General features: G+C 41.8%; 1 protein-coding gene across 1 annotated transcript; it reads right to left on the bottom strand.

The window, feature by feature from the left end:
• Positions 1–157: 157 nt before the first annotated feature.
• LOC141642464 (uncharacterized) lies at positions 158–4900 on the bottom strand. The gene is made up of 3 exons (XM_074451274.1): positions 4557–4900; positions 4200–4297; positions 158–2600 (listed from the first exon to the last, which is right to left on the bottom strand). Exons 2-3 carry the CDS (start codon positions 4240–4242, stop codon positions 517–519), a joined length of 2127 nt encoding a protein of 708 aa, XP_074307375.1. The 5' UTR covers positions 4243–4297; positions 4557–4900; the 3' UTR covers positions 158–516.
• Positions 4901–19857: the final 14957 nt, after the last annotated feature.

Genomic DNA, 19857 nt, shown 5'->3' with positions numbered 1-19857 from the left:
CATGAGTTATGGCCTCTTAAAGTTTTCCGGATAAAAAAATTGGATATATCTTGCAAAATGTCAAACCTCAAGACTACCGCGTGAATTTTCCGTTTTTTAAAAGTTAACACACACTACAACTACAAGGCTACCACTCTACAAGTAGCATAGGAAGAAGTTTCAAACAAACCAATTTCCTTGCTCCCTTTTTACAAATGAATTATGAATCATCTGAATCTCATTACAAAAAGAACTATGATCACAATCAAACTAATCACTTACTATAATTACTACTGTACTAGCCTCCGACTCTTTTCTAAGCTTTTCATAGTACTGGCCTGCACCTTTCCTTGAGTACTCTAGACCGCATTCATGTCATCAACGGTCAATCTATCAGACAATTGAACACTAAGATTTGCCTTCGAACTACAACATATTGAGTCTATTGACAACTTAATTACACGATTTGCCTTCCAACTTTTGGAGATCACAAAATTTAGTCCACTCCTCGAGAGCAAAGATTATCAACGTCTTTTATTATGACATGTCGATTCCCTTCCCGTGATCATCATCACGCATATGTCTTTTCAAACGTCTCAACCAAATGTCATAATCGATGGGGTATGGTGTGCCACATAAGCTATCTACATAATCAGCAAAAGCTTTTAAAACAGCAGAAATGTCCCCAAGCTTCTGCTGTATTAACCTCCTTGACCAAGCCCTTTCCCTCCACTGCAATGCTCCTTCAACCGAATCTAAGTCGGGCAGCTCTCCACCCGAACAGAAATAAAGCATGTAAACTAAGCTCTCAGCATCAGATGCCGAACACAACTTACCCTCTTGGAGTGCAAAAGTGGAAGAAAAGTGAAGATTCATCGCAGCGCGATCTCTCTCTTCCATCACAGCATGCCCCCAACCGATAAGAACAAAGTAATGGCAATTTGCACCAGAAGTGACCCTAATCACATTCTCTGGTCGGATATCTCCATGCCGGATGCCTAATCCAGCGGCAGCAGAAAGGGCCGACAAGCAGTCATGGCAACACTTTATAGCCTCATCTGACCCAAAACGGCCATCCCTGACCATTATGGTTATTGGGTCCCCGACAGGGATAGTCGCTAAGACGGGGGTTCCACACCACGGGTGATTACAATCGACACTTTTATTGGATATTTGACAATCACCAGAGTGGATTATTCTACCAGATGCACTCAATTGAGGCAGATATTTACTAGAGAGGCCTTTTTGTTTCATTGCTGTCAAGACCTTTGTTTGCCTTTGTACCTGGTACCATAAATTCATCTCTCCACAAACAGGCTCAACCTGAGAGGGGTGTGCACCGACATATAAAAGGAGAGGTTTTCCAGGATCATCAAGAGAATTTGCTACATAATATGGAAGTTCACCATCACTGCAAATGTCAGTAATTTGATAACCTTCATGATTGTTTGAAACTGAATCCTCCAACCACAAAACTGACCCAACTACCAATTTGATCGGCTTATCTCGCTCTCTTATAGCGGGTTCATCTTCAACCTCGACAATTTCTGAGAAGCCATGACCCAGTTGATAACGGGATAGGTCATGTCCGTTTACCGTGGTGTCTGCAAGTTGCCTTTCTATTCTTCTTCCTTGGAGACGAGAACTATGATCGGCAGCCAAATCCTCAATAGACTGCTTAGGGACGCCTGCAAATTGCAACATAGAATGGAATGTTGCAAAAAGCACCTGAAGAGCACCTATGTCCCGCCAATTAGCATTCCCAAGTTTGTTCCATACCCTGTCAACTGGAGACATGGCAATATGTGAATGATGCTTTACCCATTTTGCAGCACATTCATATACATTATTTGAATTCAAGTCCAAATTCCTTACATCCCCTTCAACTTTAATCACACCAGCATACTGAGAATCAACAAGTAACACAAAAACAGGGCTTGGACTTTCAGAAATACTTGTCCTGCTTAAGCTTCTGGATAGCATAATCCGGATAGCAAAAAATAACGCTTCACCTAAAATGGAAAGAGGAGGCATTTGTGCCCCGCCCACGGAAAGCGATCCAATATCAGGAGTCAATAAAGCGAGTTCAAGGACTTCATCCCATCTCCCGTGAGGGTGCCTGTCATTCTTAACCAAAATTGCCGCTGCAGAAAGGCCCTCCAGTTTATCGGCTGCAATTGCCCTTTCTGCCTGGTAAAATTTCTTACTTTCATTATGAAGGCAAGCTACATATAACGGTAAAGGCTCACCCTCACTCCAAAATGCTTCCCACAATCCTTGTACACTTGCATGTAGAAAATCTTCAACAGCTAAATATGCAGCAGCTTCAACACCATCAGATGTTGAAGCATAGATAGCACTAGGCATCCGAACAAGTTGTTGGAATGAAACCCCTTCTAGTGCATAATCAAACTTCTGAAGCTCTACTAACTCAAAAGGCAAGTCAAAGGCTTCTATATCGGAATTTTCTGATAATGTTTTATACCAGTTCTCCAGGTTAGATATGAAAATTTTAGTGTCTGCAAATCTACGAAGAAACTCTTTCCTGCCTCGAAGTTTGCTGCCTGAAGAGCTGGATTTCTTTGTCACAGACCCGACCGAATCTTGATCAGGAGAGAACCCTGTTGGCATTTAAACAGAATAAATTAACTGCAATATCAAGAAGTGGCAATAATGGACTATATTCAATAATAGTGTATAAAAGGAAGACACTGCTAATGTAATAGGGCATGTATTGACAATAGCAAGACACTAAATAACCTTTTACGTGCGAAAAAACTTCCAGCATAATTGAAGTTGGATAATGACAAGCAAATGCATTGTCTTTGAGGAACTCTGATAAACTTGGAAGTTTCTCTTTTAGATTCTGCTCATTTTCGACTCTAGTAGCCTCTTCATTCAAATAATCTTGCTTTGTACTAGTTGTGGAAATAGCATTTATCTTAAACAAAAATAATCTAGAAATTTAACTCAAAATTTTCTAGAAATCTCTAAAAATGTCCCACTTTCTAGCAAATTTAGGGTTATTTCCGATTCTTGCCAGTGTGGAAGATTTTCTTCACCTTTTTCCAGAATAACCACTGCCTACCTTTTTTCCATATTCCATCCCCATCTAACATAAATTCCAACTAACCATAACATAACAAGCCGTCCATCCCCATGAAACATAAATCCCAACAAACAATAACATAAGTACATAACAAGCCTACCAACTAAGGGTGATCAAAGAAATGGCAAACGGTATAACAAATTTACAAACATCATACCCTTCTATCATAGAGGTTCGATCCCGAGTTTTGAAAAGCATAACACGCAACGAGGCGATAGGGCGTATCAAGCGAGGTGAAGGCATGCCGCTTGCACACAACACAAGATGTCTTTACAAACACACTGGTAATTTCGAAAAAAAATTGGTGTATATAGGTAAAAGCTAGGGACTATGAGTCCTATGACGCGATGGACTTGGCGTGATAAAATAAATAGAAGAAATTACTATGAATTCTACGTTGTACTGTGCCTCCATAGCTGCGCCTTACACACAAAGCTAGCTAAAGCATTTTGGCTAGTAAGGGTCAAAGAGCTAATGCCTCGCTAAAATCCGCACCTAGATGCACCCAAGGTGCACTTTATTTTCCAAACCTAGCTGAATAAGACCATTCCTTCCATTGGAAAACAATCGACTAAATTACCAGTTCGTGGAAAGATTAACACTTGTTTCTATAAGAAGACCATTTGGACGTCATAGTGTTTCTAAAATTGCATAATATTTGCCCATCCGCTAGGAGCGAGATCTATAAACACCAGCTGACCGAAACTGACACATACATATTGCTGCCCTACGTCATACCCATGAAACCACTACTCAGTCCCCTTGACTCCTATCTTTACACATTGGCTGACGCCAATTTCTGCTCTAATGGACATGATAGCTTAAGGGAAAAAGTAGACCATGCAAACGGGTCATTCATGTTGGGTACGGCCCAGGTCATTTCGGGGTAATGCCATTTTGAGTACCGGTAAGCTTTGGGTGTACTATAATAAATCATTAAAGGGTAAGCAACAGATGACAATAATAACCACATTGTAAGTCTATAGTAGACTGAATTTTAGCTTATTCAGTTTCGCCTACATCTGTATTTAAGCTTAACATCACACTCAATAATACAAGATAATACAGAAATAAAAATAAAATTAAAATTGAAATTGAAATTAAAACTAACCTGCTGAGCTCCTAGCTTGCTGATCATAAGAGCTTTTTGACATTTCACAAAATAAGGTAGCAGGCAATTCCGAGTCTCGGGTTCGGTTTCGGATAAATCTAAAAAGATGGATGCTTTGTTAGAATCTACCTTCAAGAAAATCAGACATTATGCAAAACAAAGCTTAATATAAGGAAATCAAAGCTTCCAAATTAAGAATTTAACCAAACCCAGCTAAATAATACCTCAAATTTAGAAATTTAATCCCAAATTTCATAAATTTCTCAATTGGACATCATACTATCCAAACCCAGATAACAAAATCCTCAATAACAATTAAAATTAAGGCAAAGACAGAAGAAAATATAAAACAAATACCAGAGTTAAAGCTTAATGAAATTGGTAGTGATTCTCGAGGAAGCTTTAACAATCATATTGCACAGACAATATGAGTGTATGAATTGAGAAAACCCCAAATTTGGAAATTGAAAACCCTAATAAATTGAGGTTTGGCATAATTGAAGTGATTGAGCAAGCTGAGTTGGGGAGTTTACTAGAATTGACATGAAAGTGAAAACATAGAAATTGGGATTTGGTCTGAAAAGAGAGAGAGATAGAGAGAAAGGAGAGTAGGTCAATGGAAAGAAGACATGGGGTTGATCGGGGTCTAAAGAAAAGTTATAGATAGGTGGAGGTACGGTTTAATCGAGGCTCCGCTCATTACCTCCAGCTCGGATTGAAATCGCCCAAATCGGTTTGGAAATTAACCTTAGGGTAAGATTATTGGTAGACTTGGTAAAACGGGTCACTCGGGTTGGGTATGGGTCGGGTCAGTTTGGGCCGGGTCAATTTGGGTCTGTCACATATTTCAGGCCGGGTCAGGTCACTTTCGGGTTTCGGGTCAATTTCGGGTGACCTGTTGTCGGGTCATTTCGAATCGGGTCATTTTCGCGTATAGGTCATTTTGGGTCGGGTTGCTTTTGAGTTAATGGCTAAGCACTTAAGTTAATACTATTTTGATTAAGAAATACTATTTTGCAAATTTAACTATTTATTAGGGATTATTGTAACCAATGAAATTTTATTTTGATATATATATAGTATTAATATGAGTTAATACTAGTCGTTTCAGGTCATTTTAGGTCACTTCAAGTAATTTGGGATCAGGTGAGTTATGAGTCGGGTCTTTTCGGATTGGGTCATCTCGGGTCGGGTCAACATTGGGTCAAACAATGTTCGGGTCGAGTCTGGGTCGGGTCGGGTTAGTTCGGGTTTCGGGTCATATTCGGGTCAAGCAAGTTCGGGTCATTTTCGGGTCTCGGGTCAGCCTTTTCGGGTCGGATCATTCGGGTCTGACCCATTTTGTCAGGTCTAATTATTAGTGGGTCTTGAGACAAGACTCACATGAGTCTTAAGACAAGTTCCCTAATAGTTTACCCAAGTTTAAGAGTCTTGATCCCACCTTTTTATAATGACAACTAATAAAAGACTAACATGTGTTAAAGCATTATTGTTTTCTTTTTTTATATAGAACCCCATAAGAAAAGTATAGTGGAAAAGTAGAGTTTGAGGTAAATCTGAGGGATAATGTATAAAGTCTGAGGCGAATCTGAGATGGGTCTAAACAATAAAATAATAGTAAAAGTTAGTGGAAAGCTGATGTGGCAGAGTCTTAAGACTTTGGTCAGTCTGACAAATAATCATACCCTTAGGATATGGATTTTAGGCCTGGTTCTTTTTAGCTCAATTCCAAATTTTCAGCTCTTAGCTCAATTCAACTCAATTTACCTCAATTCAGCTTATTTTAGCTCACTTTAGCTCGGTTCAGTTTATTTAGTTCGGCTTAGCTTCATTCAGCCCAAACGAAAATGGCCTAGTGTATATTAAAAGTTGACATAAATTTTTGTTTTAAAATGGTACTCCGTATAATACTCCCTCCGTTTCAATGAATTGTTATCTATTCTATTTTGCATAAAGACCAAGGATAAAATATAAATGTGAAATAGACTTAATAAAATAAAGAATGCATGCCCACTTGCACACACTAGCCCACTTATCCAATACTTACCCAAAATAAAAATAGATAACAAATGAATGATACACTCTTAAAAGGAAATAAATAACAAATGACCGGGACGGAAGGAGTAATTATTATAAATTTAAAACATATCAGTAATTTCACTGGTTTTCCTTGTCGACTTTTGCGCTAAGTGTTAAACAAGCTGAAAGGAGGCTATTTTAGAGGTCCTGAAAATGAGTGTGGACTAGGAAACTTTTGCATATCTCCGTCGCCTCAGATTGTTTACGGATCCTTACTCATATTTTTGAAGGCAACGCTAATAAAGTAATAATCGCTTAACACTAACGATCGTGGACGATATTCTACAAATAGCTAATGTTTTTCATTGTATTAGTTTTTCCTTTATTTCTAGATCTTGTAATGTTGTTGCTCATAATCTAGCAAATAGGGCTATAAATTGAGCTTCTGTTTCTACTTGTTAAAAAAAACATATCAGTTAAAGATAGATGTGATAGATCAAAATGTTTAGGGATTAGCAAAAAAAATTTCTCGTCAATTAAAATGGGGTGCAATTTGACCTGTTTTATTACTGAGATTAGTTGGAAAATTGAAACTAAAGATCAAAATTTAGGTTAGAAGCTTGAATGTTCGTTTTAATAATTGTTTTTCCTTAAAAATGGTTAATACGCCATCCATTTTAGTCATTTGTTTATCTTTAGTTTGATCCAAATACTTAGAAAATGGGAGAAGAACATTTGTGTGTGGTGGTTAGTGGATGACAAGTAGACCACAATTAATTAATTAATGTGTATAATCAAATTACTTTTAAAAAACCTTTGTTAAATATAGAAATGTAAACAAATGAATTAAACACCCTATATTAGAATAGATAAACAAATGGTTGTGACAAAGAGAACCTTAGATAAATTGTCTATTTAAATTACACCTCATCAAATAGTTTTATCGGGAAAGGTTTAGGGATAAATAATAGATCTTTGTTTTTTACGTTTGTGAAATCTGTGTTGCCTTTTCATTAGAAATCTCAACTTAAATAGGTACATGAATCCTAATAATAAGGATGACCAAATCATAGAGAATATCTCCTTAACAAACATAGTCTAATATTATGATATAAGATAATATTACGATATTATACGATATGCATTCCTAATACCCCCTCAAGTTGGAGCATGGAGGTCCAAAATGCCCAACTTGTGGAGAAGGTAAGTGAATTGAGGAACACCCAAGGCCTTCGTAAAAATGTCAGCCAACTGCTCGGTGGTGGAAACGTGTTCAGGAACAACCAAGCCTTCCTTAATAGAATCACGAACAAAGTGACAATCAACTTCAATGGGCTTTGTTCGTTCATGAAACACCGGATTTTGTGCAAGGTGAATAACAGACTGACTATTGCAGAACAAACGCATTAGACAAGGAAAGTGAATATCCAAGCTCGTAAGAAGACCTTTGAGCCACTTTAGCTCACACACAACATAAGCCATTGAACGATATTCAACCTTAGTAGAAGAAAAGGAGACGGTATGCTGATTTTTGGTCTTCCATGAAATTGGTGACTGCCCAAGAAAAACAATCCACCCAGAAACGGAACGGCGGGTCAAGGGACACCCAGCATAGTTGGAATCACACCACCCAGAGATAGTCAAATCATTATCAGAGCGTAATAAAATCCTCTTACCTGGACTTCCCTTAAGATAGCGAACCACGCGTAAGGCACCCTCCATATGGGCATGTCGTGGCTGCTTTAAAAACTGGGAAAGAATATGAACAACAAAAGAAAAATCTGGCGAGTGACAGCAAGGTAAACCAGACGTCCTATCAAACGTCTGTATCGGTCGGGGTCATCAAGAAAAGGTCCTTCATCGGTGCGTAGCTGATGGTGTTGTTCAAGAGGTGTAACCGCACGCTTCACACCCAACAAACTCGTCTCAGATATAATATCAAGAGTGTACTTACGCTAATTAAGAAAAATACCTTCACTACCCGGGCTACTTCAAGGCCGAGAAAATATTTCAAAGGGCCCAAGTCTTTCATATGAAAACATTTACTCAAATATGAATTAAATGTGGCAACAACAAGAGAATCGTTACCAGCAATAACGAGATCGTCTACGTACACAAGCACATGTAAGCGCACCTCGTCAACGGACTAAGTGAATAAAGAATAATCTGAGTAAGACTGATGGAATCCATAATCACGAAGGGCACCAGCAAGCGTGACAAACCAGCACCGGGGAGCCTGACGAAGACCGTATAATGACTTTTTCAAACGACATACCTTGCCATCTTTCCCGCTACCAAAGCCAGGAGGGAGTTTCATATAAACTTCTTCCGCTAAGTCAATGTGGAGAAAAGCATTATGACCGTCCATTTGGTGAAGCTCCCATTTTTTACGGCAGCGATGGCAAGAAAGGTACGGATGGTTACCATTTTGACAACCGGAGCAAATGTTTCACCATAGTCCAGACCCTCCACCTGGTCATTACCGAAGACAACATGGCGAGCTTTATACCGTTCAATGGAACTGTCAGACTTATATTTAATTTTATAAACCCAACGCCAACCAAGAGCCTTCTTATCTGAAGGAAGATCCGACAATTCCCAAGTGCCATTATTTTCAAGAGCACTAATTTCATCTTGCATAGCCAGACACCAATTGCAATCTCGAACGACAATCTTAAAAGACGAAGACTCAATACCTGTATATAGCTGCAAGAAAATTTCTGTGGCGATTCGAAAATTTATCACAATTAACATAATTTGTTAAAGTGTAAGGAGTACCTGAGGGGGATGAAGGTGAACTCGGTGAGCTAGGCGGGGATGGACTTCGAATGGTGTCAAGTACATACCCACGCAACCTGGAATTCGGGTATTTAATCCGCCGTCCACGGCCTATCTCAGGGGCTGTTTGATCGGAACTAGAACTGGGCACACTCTCCGAAGTGGGTACGGTGGCTGTTATCGGCTCACTGGTCGCATCTGCAGGGGAGGGCTCGGTTTCAGTCGCATGTGGCGAGCCATGTTCAGGAATATTCGGTACATTTGGCAAGCCATGGTCTGGAGTATTAGGAGTATTCGGCAAACCCATATCAGACCCCCCCCCCTCACTAAAGGAATCATCATTGAAAACAATAGAAGTTGGGTCCATAGGATTAGTTGGACCTTCCCGAACAGCAAGGGGAAAGGATTCTTCGTAAAAAAATAATATCACGAGAGACAAGAAATGTTTCTGTCTCAAAGTCATAAACTTTCCACTCTTTGACATTATGTGGATAACCGAGAAATATACATTTACGACTTCTCTGTTCAAACTTATCCCTATGAGTTTTTTGATTATGGACAAAACAGAGGCAATCAAAAACACGCAAATTTTTATAAGAAGGAGAGACACCCAATAAAACTTCATATGGCGTCTTATTATTGAGCAATGCAGATGGTGTACGATTTATTAGATAAGCAGCAGTAAGTATACACCCACCCCAAAATTTCTTAGGAAGATGACCTTGAAAACAAAGGGCCCGTGCAACGTTTAGAATTTGACGGTGTTTGCGCTCGACTCGTCCATTCTGTTGCGGGGTGCCCACACAAGACTTCTGAAAAAAAAAATCCCCTTCGTAAGAAAATAAGCGGCCATACAATTAAACTCATTTCCATTGTCACTTCGCACCATCTTAACCTGCTTAGAAAATTGCGTCTGTACCATGGATAGAAAATTCATAAACATTGATGTAACCTCAGTTTTACCCAATAATAAATAAACCCATATGGACCGACAACGGTCATCGACAATAGTGAGAAAATATTTGGCACCACAAGACGAAGGAATGCGATATGGACCCCATAAATCGCAATGTATCATATCAAAAATATCTATAGCAATATTGTCACTTAAATCAAAACTATTACGATGTTGTTTAGCAAGATGGCACACATCGCACACCATGCCCACTTTATGAACCAAAAGCTTGTTTTCCGAGCCAAAAAAATAAAGTCCATCCGCAGCTCACCTACTCCAATCATCGTCCTCGAGATACGGTCTTGTATAAGACAAGAGTCTTTAGCGAAGTGAACAATATAATCACGGTCAAGAGTTAATTGTGATACAGAAATGAGACTACATGTAAGGCTAGGGACAAACAAAACCCGACTAAGCACAATGTCATCAGTTACTTGCACTGTGCCCATTATAGAAGCCATGACCTGTTGTCCGTTTGGGAGACCAACATGGCGTGCGGGAATCGCAATTTGCTCAACAAAAAAACTTAAATTTCCTGTGACCAATGTTGTCAGGATCGGGATTCTACTTTGGATCGATGGGGAGGGTAGGATCGAATCGGTAGAATCGGATCGTAGAATCGCAAGATTCTACAAACTCACTAAATATAATTTTTTATTTGGTAAAAACATATAATTGAAGATCAAAACACTTTTTTATTAATACTTATTCATAAAATATTGGTAATTAATGATTTTTGTATCATTGTATGAATAACTTACACGAAATTTGGGTTTTACGGTGTCATTATATAAAAATATATATTAATTTTTTTATTATGGAATCGGATCGTAGGATCGTAAAATAGTAGGATCGTATTATGATCTCAACTCTAGAAATTTTCAAATTAATAGGATCGTAAGATTCTAAAACTATGATAGAATCGTAGGATCCAGGATCGGTCAAGCATTTTTGGATCGTAAAATCGTAGAATCGTTGGATCGAATCGCGATTCTGACAACAATGCCTGTGACATAATTAGAAGCACCCGTATCGATAATCCAAGTGTAAGACATGCCAGATAACCGATCAACAGATGAGATAAAATGTGTAGAAAAGACGAGTCGGCGGTAGCAAATACTGCATTTACACGAGCAAAAGGGCTTGATGAAGAAGGTCCCGAGAAGGACGAAGCAGCTGACCCACTGGCTGTGTAACACCCCCATACTCCAAGTGCCTTACCAGGACCACTCAGGTATAAGGATGCTACCATCTCGGTTACCCGAGGCATGATAATCATAAGACAATGAAGAAACATACTTTATTAAATAAGTTTTAGCGATTACATAACAAAACCAACTGTAAGCAAAATACAACTGTTCTCAAACTATAAACCAACCGAAAGGAACTGTCCTAACAAACACAAATGGAAGACTAAAGACTCGATATGTGATGACTCCATCCCCACTAGATCCCACGCGTATCCAAGATATACCGCTAAGCAACCGCTCACCAACCCCGAATGGATCACCACAGTTTTTAAAATATTTAAACGGGGTCGACTAATCACACAATTAATATACATGTCACAATAAGATAAACAGACACGACTTAATCACACACATACACAACCAACCAACTCCAATCATCTCAATCACCGATCGTCCACCGGACCAGCCACCCGCTGGGGACCGCAGCCGTACCCACCAAATCCCCGCTCCACATAGTGAGCGATAACCCCGTCCATTAATGTGCACATCCCCTTCCGTGGCGGGTTCCACGAAGGGCGAAACTAGGGCGTGAAGCCACTCCCGCAAGTGACTCCACTCAGCCGAGAACGCATCTCGAGAACCATAGGCAACCAATCACAATCACAATATCAACAACCGTCTGAATTTATCAACGATGTACAATCACAATCACAACCGCCACAATACAATTACTATATCAAACAATCAATCTCAACACATCAACAATCATCCCATTATGGGACTAATACCGAGTAGGAAATCCTACCTGAATGCAACACAAACATCGACGATCTAGCAGCTGTCTCAAAACCTTTCCTCTACGAACCCTTCTCCTATACACATAATCACATAATCACTACCAACACAACAAATCATAAAAACCCCCAATCCCAAAATTAGGGTTTAAACAAAGTCAACCAAACGCTATAAAATTGGTATGTAGGACTTACCCTTGACGCAAGGAACACTATGATGCAAAGAACAATGAAATCCGACACCTCTAGCTCCGGGATTTGCTAACGATGCGATGACAGACAAACTACGTAACTCCTTTTCTCCTCACTTAGGTTTTAGAACATATAAAAGAAACTAAGAAAAGTGACGGACAACCTTTTATACTTATCTCGCATCATTTAACAAAACCCGACAAAACATCCTCAGAAACCGGCTACTCGATCGAGTACCCAAGGTACTCGATCGAGTACCCCCTACTCGATCGAGTACCCCACTACTCGATCGAGTACCCAACAGTCGAAACTATTTTAAAACGCAACTCACCCTTACTCGACAGAGTAAGGCCTACTCGATAGAGTACCTAAAGACTTATAAATACGGAGTATTACAGTCTTCCCTCCTTAAAAGAACTTCGTCCCCGAAGTTCAACCCATACATAAAAACAACCATACTAACTCGACCAAGACACAACAACATAACTAAGAACTCAAGAACTCGACCAAACATAAAACATGAACTTTTAACACCCACTCCACCAACTATGTTTACTTCCCTAACATGACTCACGATATCGTATCCACCACATATATATCTCTCACGACACCAACTCCATACATAACCAACTACCATCCTCTAACGCTGCTAGCTCCATAATATCATCCACTATCAAATCCAAAATCAAGACACTCATAGACATCAAACGGAATGTTACATTCTACCACCCTTAAAAGGAACTTCGTCCTCGAAGTTTACTCACACTCATAATCTCATCATCCAACTGTCAACACTATCGAAGTATTCTCGCATTCCTAACATCAAACTACTACAAGCACGTCCGTGACCTTTTAACACTATCAACCACAACATATACAAATCCATATCTTATGCTACACCAACACTCTACTTCCAAATATACTACCATATGAACAACCATCAAAATCTCTTTTATCGCATCCTACTCCTCTTAAGATAAATGTTACGTCCTCGTAACCTACTAATACTATATCCTTAGTTATATCATATTATTATTCTCATCATCATCACATGTCATAGATAACCACCTATACTCTAAACACTCGCCATGCATGTATCCAAGGCTCTCTTACTTAAACAATTCTCATACTTCAATTCACTCGTGTGGACAGCGGGCCGCCCACGGGGGCGCTTGGTGAGAAACGAGGGACAAGCGTTTGCATTTTGTATGGAGTCGCCACCAATTTTTATGGGAAATTGGAACCGTTCGAATACCTCGTGTCATGTCAAGACACAAAGTAGTGACATGAACACTAAGCAATCGTTACCCTTAGCATTCTATGTCTAGAATGACTCTCGTGGATGCCAATGAACACGGGTGCTCACGGAGATCTGGAGTAAGGGGTGAGGGTACGTATTAGGAAGCTCTTTTGATCGAACACCTAATCCCGCCCGCCTCGATAGCGGCCTCTACTAATGATTAGGGAGTTTATTCGTACTCGATATATCGTCGGCTATATGCATGCAATGCAACATCCATAGATTAATCCTAACATGTGAGAATTAACTAAGTCGGTTGACACGTAATTAACCATACAATTTATGTCGAAGTAGGATTTAATATTGATTTACATGTGAAAACATACAAGCAATAAAAGAAATACAATAATTACAAATTACAATAAAGGAAATTACATTAATTACATCGGAATAGGCGATTTATGTCGAAAATACCTTTAAAACGGATAATTTGAGAAAAAGGAAAGAATAAAAGAAAGAAATAAATACGAACAGGAATTAGGTGATAATACGATTATTAGTTAGTTGATTACGTAAACTAAACAAACTAGGTCAAAGCAGAAAGGAGTTCGAGAGACGAACTCAACTGGGCAGCGCAGCGAGATCTGCGCCCTCTGGAAGAGGCGCAGCAGTTGCTGCGTCTGTTCCCAGGGTGAGTTCTGGCTGTGGAGCCGGAACTGCAAATCGTTAATGTTAATTGTTAATTTTAATGGGTCGATTGATGATATTACTCGGATGAAAGTGGTTTAATGGATTAATTACATATGAAGGGGTCATAAAAGCAGTAAAACATGGATGAGACGGAAATTAAACGAATTAATTACATGAAGGGACGATGTTAATGAATGAGGCCAATAAACAACTAAACAAACTAATTAAATTGATTAAACATAAACATGATGAATATGACGAATTAACAATGAACATGGATGCAAAATATATCAAAGATAAATTCCAGAAACTCAATATGACGAAATTGAATCTCTAAAACTCGGGTTGAATATTAATGACGAAAACCCGCAAATATTGATTACTTGAGATTTAAGTCGAATTTATGACAATTAAAACATGTGAATTAACGAATATGAATATATACATGTGCATTATTGATGACTATCATGCGAACGAATTATCGAAATAAGCAAGAGAAAACAAACAAACAAACACGAATCACAGAGGACGGAGGAAGAAGAAAAGAAGCGAGAATCTGCGCGCCCTCACGAAGAGGCGCAGCGAGAGAATCGCGCTCCTTCGAAGAGGCGCGGCGATTCTTGCGTCTTTTCTCGCGTCATCTCTGGAAATCCGCAAAACAGGTTTTTAAAGACGGTTTTAGAAATCGGTTTTAATTAGATGTTTTCGACATAAATCTTACAACGATGAATAAATAAAATACAATAAATAAAGAGAATTATACACCCTCAGACTTACATGTTGACGGAACGAGATGAACTAAGTATCGACTAGTGAATGCTCGACGCGAATGCAATGAAAGAGTGCCCTCGTAAGAGGAAAACGATTGATTAATTTAGATTGATTGAGTGTAGTTGGTCAAATTGGTCGGTCATGCAACGGAGAGGCTGGTACTCGGAAAGATCCGAGCTTACGTGGTCGGAAGTCCAAGCACGTAGGCGCCAATTAGTAAGAACGAAGTCTAGAATGCAAAGGGAGAAGAGAAGGGCGGACACTCGCGTGAGAAATATGAGGAGCGAAGGCTCCTATTTATACTAATCACGTGAAGGAATAGGGTTTCGGAGACTCTTTGGAAGTGAATCTCGGAAAGATATAAAAAAGATACGTAAATCATGCAAAGAAGGGCACGGGAAGAGGCGCGCAGCCCATCTCGTCCCTTGGAAGAGGCGCAAAGACTGCTGCGTCTATTCCCGGAGGTTTCCTCTGTTGAAGAAAGATTTCCGCGTTTGAGTTATGGTAGGACGGAAATAATTCGATTATCTTTTGAATATTACGGGATATTATTTGCCAAAAGATAAAATTTGTGAAATATGGAATAGAAATATCCTAACATTCCGAACATTCGACTCGGGATTTAACAACTATCGAAAAATGGAGACGGTTTTTGACCCGGACTCGAATGTACTCTAATTATCGCCAAAACGACCGTATCCGGACGTAGATGACAACTAAGAGGTTGACATTAATATTTGAGCAAACACTTGACGATAAACTTACGAATCACACAAATCGTTCCGCGAATCAAACATGCGGCCCAATCATCACCGGGTGGTTTGCGAGGGTGCGAAACGAGGTGTCTCAGCCCCCCCACTTTGACCGAGGCTTGGACAAGGCGAAAGTCAAAGTATAGCCATCAGGTCAATCGAAGATTACAACCCGACGACTATGGCGACGCGAGGCGGCTCAAGGGGTCTAAGCCAAGGACCTGTCGTCGGGAACATTTTAGAGTCTGTCGACTATTAGGGAGGGTCGTTTAAAGTCCATTAGACTACGTAAGGAGGCTCGCCAGCCATAAGAAGAGACCATACCTGGGACTTCTTTCTCGAGATGCTTTCGGAGGTGCATAGGAGCTAATGGTAAGCGTAGGAGCTAAGGGTAAGACCTAAAAGATATATACAAATATTGTGCTAGGGTGTGGGACCCTAAAGGAAAGCATTGACGGGAAGGAGGCCAAAAGTAAGATCAACTTAAAGTGGCTAAGGTTTGGGTATAGGAACTTCGGGAGAACGACACCCTGTCGAACTCCGCGGGGAAACATAAAATATAGTGAAAGCAGCAGGACGTCGGTAGAAACTGCTGGGGAATCCGCTTGCGTTGGTCTCAAGCGAACTCTGGCAAAACTTGAGGTTGAATCTGCTTGCGTCAGTCTCAAGCGAACTCTTGTTGGGGAATATATCGACGACTAGGAACATCTTGATCATCATGGGAGAAACTTCGAGTGAGCAGTACTGCAAAATACTACTGCGCCGGACAAAATAAATTGAGCAATACTGCAAAATACTGCTGCGCGAGACAAAATGAATTTGGACAATACTGCAAAATACTGTCGCGTAGGATAAAACGCGGGCCAGAACGAAAGAAAATCGTCGAAACGGGCCAAAAGAATATAATAGCATCGAAGAAGAGGCGCACCAAAGATGGGCCCACAAATAACGAACCCATAACGAATTTTTGAAAATTCGTATGGAGGGAGCGTGAGGAAGAGGCGCAGCAAGAGCTGCGTCCCTTGGAAGAGGCGCGACACTGCTGCGTCTTTTTTCCCAATTTGGCAATTCTGCGTAAAAACGCGAAATCAGAAGGTTTATGTTTCATTATTTCGAAACTCAATTTCTTCAATTTCTCTCTCAAATCTTCACCATTTCCGTCGAGGTTGGATTCAAAAGCTTGCTTGAAATATGACTAATCGAGGTATGTGTCTTAATCTTGCATTAATCATCCGTATCTGTCGAATTTCGAGCCGCAAGAACTAGGGTTTTCAACCCATTTGATCGAAAATTTGGGGCTTTTCCCCCAAATGGATTTGCTTTGCCAAATTGATGCTAGAAATGGATAGTAGGCAATGTTAGGAACATAACCATGTATTTGCTTTGAATTTTCATCGAGTTTTGAGCCCTTGAGCGAATTTTGAGACGGTTTTACAGCTGAACCGTAAATTGCTTCGAAAATAGCCTTAGGATTACCCATTGGCGATGAAACTTGATATTTGGGACCCTTGGATGATGGGTAAATTTTCTGCCATCTCGAAATTTTGGTTTGTGACAACTTTTTCAGGGCACCTTTCTAGGGCATAATCGCCGTTATAACGAAATGCTGCCGAATTTTCGACTCGAACCTGGGACTAGGCTTTGACTTGGACTTGACTTTGACCCAATTTATCGCATGAGTGATCGGGTTGGCGGGAATATGGCCAAAGATGGCCAGAAAGGGCGGTTTTCAGGGCTCTGGAGGCTCGAAAACTCCTTAACCAAAGGCTTGTCGTCGTGTGACGCGGCCTAAATTTACTTTAACGTTGCAGGTGATGGGGCTTCTACTTCTGGGAGGACTCCCATGGAGATCGACGTTGCTGCGGTTGCGGAGGCTTTAGAGCAGGCTTTCACCGACGCGGTGATGGCCACTGGAGACGAGGCACACGAGGAGGCGGAGGAGGAGGAGGCTCGAGACGGGCCAACGTCGGCGAGGAGGTCGTCGGTGAGGGGAGCTCTGCGTGGGCCGAGACACAGGAGAGTAGGCACCTTGTGTGGGCTGCAGAGGGTCACCTGTCCTACAGGACGGTGAAGAGCTTGGTAAATAAGAATTTACTACTCATTACCTGTTCTCTTTCATTCCTTTTGTCCAAATTTCTTGCAAATTTTCATTCAAAACTAAAGATAGCTTTGTTTCCAATCATAATAGGAGGCCGGGAACATCAGGTCGTTCTCGGGTTACACGACAGCGATGGAGCACTACGAGCGGCTGTCGGCGGAGGAGAGGGCCATGATCGAGCGCGGAGCGTTTGGTCCTCTCGGTTCGGTCCGGAGGGGGATATCGTGAAGAGGAAGTTGCGGGCCAACCTCGGCTGGTCCGCGCTTTCTTGGATCGATTCTGGGATACGACTTCCACGTTTCACCCGCCTCTTGGTGAGGTGGGAGTCACTCGGAGGATTACGGCATGATTTCTCGGTCCGCCGTGCGGGACCGAGGAGATGGTGTGGCGGAGACCGCTATGAGAGCGGATTCGGCCGAGGCGAGGAGGTTGATCGGTGGAACTTGTCGCCGAAGGCTGTTGCGATCTTAGGGCTTGGTACCCGACTACCTATGTCCGAGACTACTTTGCGGGAAGACCCGGTGTCGGTGACGATCGATGGGAGGGAGACTGCTCCTCCTCCTTGTACAGTGAGCGAGGGGCTCGTCGTGGCTTTGGTGGTTCCTGTCTTCGATTTACCTCGGAGACAAGGGCGAGAGGCTATCGACGAAGCTTCTTCCCTTTCTTTCGACCCGAGCTCCCTAGGGCGTTGGGGCCGGGTCATTTCTTGGTTTTGCGGTCCTCATCCGCTTTATGAGGGCCATGGTTCGTCCGGAGTTGATGGAGAAGGGGACTTCTCCTGGCGCTGTCGGACCTGGACTACTGTTGGAGGTATGAACCTTCCAAAGCAAATTCCTTTCTTTGTTGAATCACGAAAGATCGTCATTGATTATTTTGTTTTACAGGCATGGGTGTACTCTTACTTCCCGAGCCTCGCGCCCAAGAGGACAGAGCCGCTGGAGAAGGCCTATCCCGTGGTGAGGGATTGGGTGATGTGCAGGACGAAGAGCAAGCGCTCTTCTCACAATGTCTACCGGCGGGATGTGAACGCCCTTCAGCTGAGCAGCGTGAGTATCCCACTCGTATTTACATCTCTTGTACTTTGCTTTCGCTTGACCATAGGAATGATCTTTGCCTTTATATTGTCGCAGTGGGTGCCCAGACCTTGGGCGGAGTACGCTAGAGCGCCTCCTTTTGTTGCTGAGGTCCTTCGACCTAGGAGCCCGAGCCATTGTTGTTGTGGACGTCGATGGGTCCCGTGTGGTATCCGGGAGCGTTTGGCTCGTCGGTGCTCTCGGCGCGCCGACGGTTCCCATTGATCCTCCGAGGACGATGTTCGGGGAGCCTGCGAGGCCGAGAGAGAGCGGACTGGGCCGGTGCCGGTGGCGACGACCTTCTTCTCCCTGGCGAGGACTACTCGGCATTCCTTTACGGGAGGTTGGCGTCGCGAGTGGTGAGTATCCTTTACTTTTCTTGATTTGATTTCGGGAATTACGATGAAAGATCATCGGTTAATGAGAGCTATTTGTCTTTGCAGGAGGTTGAAGCGGCGGGCATCGAGCCCCCAGTGTACCCCGAGACTTTTGAGTACACTGACGCGACTGGGAGGACGACGATCTCCGAGTTGCGTGACTTTGACGTAGCTGTGACGGATCTTTGCCGCCTAGACGATCGCGGCAATCGATTCGGAGGGTGAGTCCCCGATTATATACCTTCGTGTAAGAACACATTTGATTAAACTTGTTCACCTTACTGAGAATTTCTTTTGAAATGCAGGTCGCGCCATCTCGGTTCGTGGCACTTTGGAGGGTGGCCAACCGGCTACGAGCTACCGCCATCGAGGCACTCGTCGGTGGTCGGGGTCGTCAGGTACGAACCTCGTTCGCTTTCTTTTGATTTTTGATTTTCAGTTTTGTTTGAGTTGATTGACATGAGCCAATTTCTTGTTTACAGGGTGACCGCGAGCTGGAGCGAGAGTTGACCCAGTCTCGGGAGGAGACGGCTCGCTTGTCGAGGGAGCTCGAGTTTCGGGATGCCGAGATTGCTGCTCTCATGGCGAGGGTTCTTTGAGTTGGAGGGTGCCCAATGATAGTTCTGCGTAGTTTTGTAGACTTGTACATTTGGACATTTGACTTTGAACATTTTTGGACTTGTTTGGGGCGCAAGCCCCCGATTGCTGGACTTTGGATTTGGTTCGGGC

This window comes from Silene latifolia, chromosome 2 (genome assembly GCF_048544455.1).
Source record: "Silene latifolia isolate original U9 population chromosome 2, ASM4854445v1, whole genome shotgun sequence".
In the NCBI taxonomy this organism is placed as follows: domain Eukaryota; kingdom Viridiplantae; phylum Streptophyta; class Magnoliopsida; order Caryophyllales; family Caryophyllaceae; genus Silene; species Silene latifolia.
Note: the sequence above shows the minus strand (reverse complement) of the source record. Positions and strands in the feature narration are given on the sequence as shown.

Excerpts from the sequence above, each read along its gene's own strand:
- LOC141642464 (XM_074451274.1), bottom strand. The coding sequence starts at position 4,242 with ATGTCAAAAAGCTCTTATGATCAGCAAGCTAGGAGCTCAGCAG. Across the intron at positions 2,601-4,199 it reads GCAAGCTAGGAGCTCAGCAG|GGTTCTCTCCTGATCAAGAT; the intron begins GTTAGTTTTAAT and ends AAATGCCAACAG.